The sequence below is a fragment of the Pelophylax lessonae genome (genome assembly GCF_965119305.1).
Source record: "Pelophylax lessonae genome assembly, chromosome: 4".
Lineage (NCBI taxonomy): Eukaryota > Metazoa > Chordata > Amphibia > Anura > Ranidae > Pelophylax > Pelophylax lessonae.
In genome coordinates this window covers 269,508,003-269,514,559 of record NC_138771.1, presented here as the reverse complement: position 1 = coordinate 269,514,559, position 6,557 = coordinate 269,508,003, and the positions used below count along the sequence as shown (strand labels likewise).

The 6,557-nt window shown below is 32.4% G+C and overlaps 1 protein-coding gene across 1 annotated transcript; it reads left to right on the top strand.

The window, feature by feature from the left end:
- Positions 1-3,806: 3,806 nt before the first annotated feature.
- Positions 3,807-6,093, top strand: LOC309552604 (nodal homolog 2-A-like; the record flags this gene model as incomplete). Its single annotated transcript, XM_082253547.1, has 3 exons — positions 3,807-4,142; positions 4,633-5,360; positions 5,941-6,093. The coding sequence occupies exons 1-3, from the start codon at positions 3,857-3,859 to the stop codon at positions 6,091-6,093; spliced, it is 1,167 nt and encodes a 388-aa protein (XP_082109673.1). The 5' UTR covers positions 3,807-3,856.
- Positions 6,094-6,557: the final 464 nt, after the last annotated feature.

The window sequence follows — 6,557 nt, the reverse complement described above, 5'->3', positions numbered from 1 at the left end:
TGGGTTTTACAAACACCCTGTGACCGGACCCAGGAACCGTTCCCATCCCTATTTATAAACTGCATGTGGGACATGTGGGCCAAGAAAAGGCTAAAACAATATTTCCATTGTATCATTATAGAAAATGTTGCTTCAAGTTGGTCTGTGCTTCATAGGCTTCATGTGGAATTTGTACCAAGTTCTGAGTGTTACAACAGTGTCTCTATAATCTCAGTATAGAGCAAACTGTTTAAATTATATATCTATAGTCTCAGTATAGACAATACTTCTCCAGGTCAGTCCAAACTTCAAATGTTGCATTGTTGCATTGATAGACTGTGAATGTTTCAGGATCTCAACACCATCCCAGAGTCCCAAAGACAAACGTTGGAACACTTTTTCCAGGATTTGGCTTCAGCTCTATGCAAACACGGTGCAGCAGACCAATCTGCTGGTACACTTATACTTGTTTTGTACAATGCAAAGTGATTTATGAACTATATGTATGCAGACAATAATCAATGTTGGGCTCTAAACTCCATATTGATGTGATGAGGAGTTATGTGTTTAACCTACCATCCTATAAGCCTAACTATATTGTGTGACATACACCTGATAACAGGGTGTAAATGCATAATACATTTACATAGAGGTCTATACACCAGATCAAAAATAATTTCAACTGTGGAAGAAAAAGTACAGAAGAATTTGGTTGGGGGCTGTGTGTAAGTTACAGTACACATGCTTATATAAAGGTCCATGCACACTAGGCTTAAAAAATGCTGCTTCTACTGGAGTTTTGAGGGTTTTTTCTCCTGCCTATAGAAGCATCCTAGTTTTATGCCATGCGTCCATGCACATGGGCTTTTAGAGGCATATTTCAAGATGAGAGCTAAGAGGCAAAAAAAAACCCATCACAAGTGCATTTTTAAAATTCAGAATAAAAAAAAAACACTAAACGCTCATGAACGCACATAATCGGTATTTAAAAGTGTTTGGAATTTTCAAGTGTACATTCAAAAATGAGCAGAGGGGAATGCTATGGGAAAAACTCCTATAAAAGCAAATGCCCATAAACTTTCCTAAGCTCTTCTAAACTCTTGGCAATATGAGCTACTATGAGCATTTTGTATGCCCCTTTTTCTAGGTTCTGGCCTTTTTTTTCTCCTCCTAACGTCCATGGAACCTAAAACAAGATCAACATGATGTAAATAATATAAGCAATTTATTGTTTACCATGTTTATATGTATGATTTGTCATTTTATATGTACATGGGAGCAGCAATATTTGCTCATGACATACTGGGGTTGATTTACAAAAAACTGGAGGGTGCAAAACCTGGTGCAGCTCTGCATAGAAATCAATTAGCTTCCAGATTTTTTCATCACAGCCCAATTGAACAAGCTGCAGTTAGAAGCTGATTGGCTAACATACAGAGCTGTGCCAAAATTTGCACTCTTCAGTTTTTGAAAATCAACTCCACTAAGGCTCTGCTTCCTGCTTTATGCTTTGCTGCTACTTCTCAGAATTCCTATCTATGATAATATATCTATCTATATATTATTATTATATTATTATTATTATTATATTATTAGATTATATATATATATAGTCCTATCTAGATAATACCTATCTATCTATTACCTAACTGATGAAACATAATTTGTTTTGCTGATAGCCTTTCTAAATATGTGTTGAGCAGGTATGCTGAGTGACTGAAATAGCTAATCTACTTTGTAGTGGCTAGTCTCATTTGCATAATAATAAAAAATAGCAAACATCTGACAATGTAAAAGTCACTCCTAACTTTAATTTAAAGTGAACAAAGTTAATGCAAAATATGTCCTCACTGAAAATACTGTATAGTTTCACTTTAACCCTGAGGTTTCATTGTTGGGTAGATCAGTTCTTTAATGTCAAACAAATAAGTCCTTTAATCTTTCCATAAAAGGAAATGAACACACTTATTTCATTTCATGTGTACTATGTGTTAAAGGAAGGTGTGAAATGTTGGTGTATTGACATAATTGATTGTTGTGTATACAATTACTGCATAAAACAACAGAGGATCAAAGAGACATTAAATACTTAAGTCTCTGCTATATCTATAGGTGGTTTGCCTTTAGTATTTACAGCATTACATTTATAATTGTATAAATAGTTCTTATAACCAAGCAATGTTTAAATGTTGATCATGTCTTTTAAACAATGTATTATTTTGAAAGAAACTTAAATCAAATTCAATATTAGAACACAACTTTAGAATTTTATTATTTTTTTTTCTGTATGGATTCTCTCTCTTACATTGTTACACAAAAACCTATAATAATCTATAAAGCATGTTGGCCAAGAGCAACAAATTAAAATTTCTCATGATAAAGTCATTATTGGACATTAATTGATGCTAAATTTGCATATACCCTGGCTTTTTGTATTGCATGTTGACTAATAAGCTATTAGGGCTAATCAGTAGTTAATTGTACTTCATTATGATGTCTTAAATAGTTATTCCTCTTTACAAACTGAGTTTATGGGATATGATTATTTTAACCATATGTAAGTACATTTTTTAATTGAAATTGTTTATAAATTATTGGTGAGAAATTATGGCAGGGGATTTTTTTGGCACCATGTTATGTCAAATCATAAAAGAAAATGTGGATTTTCATGATATTTTACTGCAGTTAACTATTAATGCTCTATGAAAAATAAAAAAATAAAAGAAGAAAAACAAAACTATATACATTGTAATTTATTAATATTTTACTATTAATATGCGGCCACTGAGAATTTGCCAATTTTTTTAATGTTACATTCTGGCTTGTATATTTAAAAATATCATGTGGTCAATTAGGAGATCAAATGCCAGACAATATAAGCCATACAATAAATTGGCAATATGTGCCAAACATTTGTTGTATATTTGTTGTATATTATTTGTTGTATTTAATGATAATTAAAGTATTACTAATAGTATTGTATGTGATAATTCAATTATTCCTATATTATTATTATTTTCAATGCATTGCCATATATATCAACAAAACAGACATATAAATTAAAATAAAATAATTCTTAGCAAAAAAATTAACTAATAGCATTAAGTCCCTAATTATATATTCATATTTTATGATATCTGAAATAAAATAACATTTTTAAGTGTGATATGCAGGTAATATGCTTTAAATAAGCTAACACACTTCAGGATATAACAATTAAAAGCAAGGCCTTATATACTCAAAATGAAAATGCGACCAAACATAAAATATATTTCCCCAGTCAATTTAAAGAAAACAGAATATAATATAATAATTAAAATATATAATATAATATGACATTTCTTCTTTTACAAAAAACAAATACTTAATTTAACAATTCCAAGATTATAATGTGACTAATACATGTCTATGTACTATATATATATATATATATATATATATATATATATATATATATATATATATATATAATACTGGTCAATACTTACTGACAAAATTTTAGTTGATATATTAAAGTAATATAAGAGTATGCTCCCTGTGTATTTTTATATATTTTAGTTTCTGTTTACTTGATACTATCAAAAGATTATTACACCTCATTTAAATCATGCATAGTTAACTCATACATAGTTAGCATAAAAGTTTGTGCATATGTTACTTACATGAAAGGATGACTTGACACCTGACATCTACCTTGACAGTCTTTGATGTTGAGGTCAATGACATGAAAGGTCATAGATGTAAACATGGAATCTTTTCATCCAACCATATAAAAATGAGGGAAACCTAAGGACCTCACTTCAGTCTTGCAGATCTTCTGAGGAACATCTCCTGAGAAATTACAAATCAAGAAAAGGTGCAGAAGATCTCAGAAGAAATGACCTGGCTGAATACCATCCTCTACCTCACAACCATCTCCCTGGTACAGGGATTGCCAGCTTTTATGCAAAGAAACCAAAGAAAAATTCCTCTTCAACAATCTAACCATGAATTAGGAACTTCAAGCAGTCTTGATGGACAACCAAACTCTCAAAATATGAAGTACTCAACTTTCATGATGCAGCTCTATCAGACCCTCATTATGGGGAACGACACAGGTCTGTCCAGTCTGGAGCATTCCGTTCTTCAAGATTCAGACACCGTCCTAAGCCTTACCGTCAAAAGTAAGTACAAAACTGTTATCAATATATTTACTCATACAACATGCGCTATTTTTATTACATAAATGTAATGATAGTTTCACATTTGATATACTAGATTATCTTCTACAAAAAAGCATAGAACAGTTTCCATGCCTGATTTTTGTGTCAGGCATTTTAATTAGGAGCAATTTAATTTCTTATAGCTGATTATTTAACCATAATATAACTAATTTAAAAAGCAAAAGTGTTTTTGTAGTTGCTCAGTCTTCCCTAAAACATGCCTCATATGCCTCATATATGACAAATTTGCCTTAGCAGTTTCACACACATTGCCTACTACCTAAAGATTTATTTTAAATGTCAAATATCATTTTAAAGGATCTTTTGTAGTATTTTGTATAACAATATAATTATATATTTTCACTACATGTTTATTTAGTGTAATAACTATGCATGCCTTTTGTAATTAGAATGATATTTATTTTGTGTATTTTGTTGATTCTTTCACCAGGATGCACCAAGATGGACAACCATCGATCACTGTACTTTGACTTATCCTCTCTCTCAAGCAGTAATGAGATTCGACTGGCAGAGTTAAGGATTCAACTTCCTCCTTCAGAGAAAACACAAGATATGACATTGCGTATCTACCACAGCAAACAAGGTTTCAAGAGGCTGTTTCTCACGTCCTTTCACATTGATTCCTCTGTAACAGCAGGTGGCTCCTGGAAAGTCTTCAACCTCACCAAAATTTTGAATACTTATCTCCACCTTCATCAAAGTTCAGATTATGAAGACTTTATGAGGGATGGTGGTTCATTTCAGAACGATAATGAGAACAGTTGCAGAGACATATCTACTGACAAAGTCGTATTGATGGTGTTCACCAAGGACAACCCTTCCGCTAATGTCAATGGATATCACAGCCTTATCCAAACAGTGGAGTCTTCTAAATACGTGATGACACCAGAATTAATAAGCGAACAAGATATCAAACGGCACAGGAAGAGCAGAAATGCAAAACACGGCAACATAATGAGCAACTTTCCATCCAGAACCATGGAGGATGTAAATGGAAAACCCTTGTGCAGGAGGGTTGATATGATGGTGGACTTTGAGAAGTTTGGGTGGGGGAATAGAGTTATCCACCCAAAGACATTCAATGCCTTTAGATGTGAAGGAGCATGTCCCATTCCCTTGAGTGAGACTTTCAAACCAACCAATCATGCCTACATTATGGTAAGTGTAATTTTTTTTTTCACTGATAACGGTCTTTGCATTTTCCAAGTATTTGTTAATATTGTGTGCCATTCAGTATTACCTAATAATGGGTACCATTAGACAGACAGCAGTGCAGGGATAAATAATTGGTTGGTAACTGAAGAAAATAAGTAGTGTGTTTTATATTATATAATGCATGTAACTTTTTTTTATGGGTTTAGTGGTCTTTTTGGATCCTTAGTGGAATGTCAGCTAGCTTTACTCCTTAGGGCAGGCATGTCAAACTCAAAAATGTATGCTGATTAAAAAAGACTTATTTTGTATAGTTTAAAACAGATTTTTGTAGGTTTCCAAAATGTAATTCACCTAACTGCAAAATATTGCTATGTTCAATTCAAATCCTCATATTGGTTAAGGACCACAAGAAAGAAGTAGTTGGGATGCATCCAGCCCAACCAGTTTTACGTGTCTACTTTAGAGAAAAGTTAAATATATCAATTGTTACTGTGCTAAATTTGTGGGTTGTTTAATATGTGTTCATCATCCTTTCCTGGTAGATTTGAAAAATAAAATATATCAATTTTTTTTTGTTTTACAGAGTTTGGTGAAGCTATTCAATTCAGATAAAGTTGAATGTGCTTCCTGTGTCCCAGTGAAGATGAAACCTTTGTCCATACTGATGTATGAGGAAGGAGAAGTGGTACTGAAACATCACGAAGATATGATTGTAGAAGAATGTGGATGTCATTGAGGAACTGCCAAAACATAGGATACAAATATTAAAAAGATGCAAAGTAATCAGTGACTTTAAAGGAATAATGGTGCTTTGCAGTGTCTGGAGAAAGGCCTCCTGAACTCTCTACTTAGAGGTAAAAAGAGTCTGAAACCTGGAGCCAAAGGTAGAAAAGAAACACTTTAATTGCTGGCCTGCACTACTGACCTGGACTGGAGATAAAACTCAGCTAAAGGGAAAATACTTTTTTTTAAAGAATATTTGTTTTATTGCTTAAAATATATTATATAAATTTCAGTACATTTTGTGTATGATTATTATAAAATAAAATGTAAAGTTCTTAATACATCTGTTTCATTTTGTTTCTTGTTTATTTGATCATACTAATTAAGCAATAGGAATATGGAGCTCAAGCTTAACAGTAGAGCCCCTTGTGCAGAAAATGGTGGATTTTGACTTTAATACACAGACGCAAAGAGTCC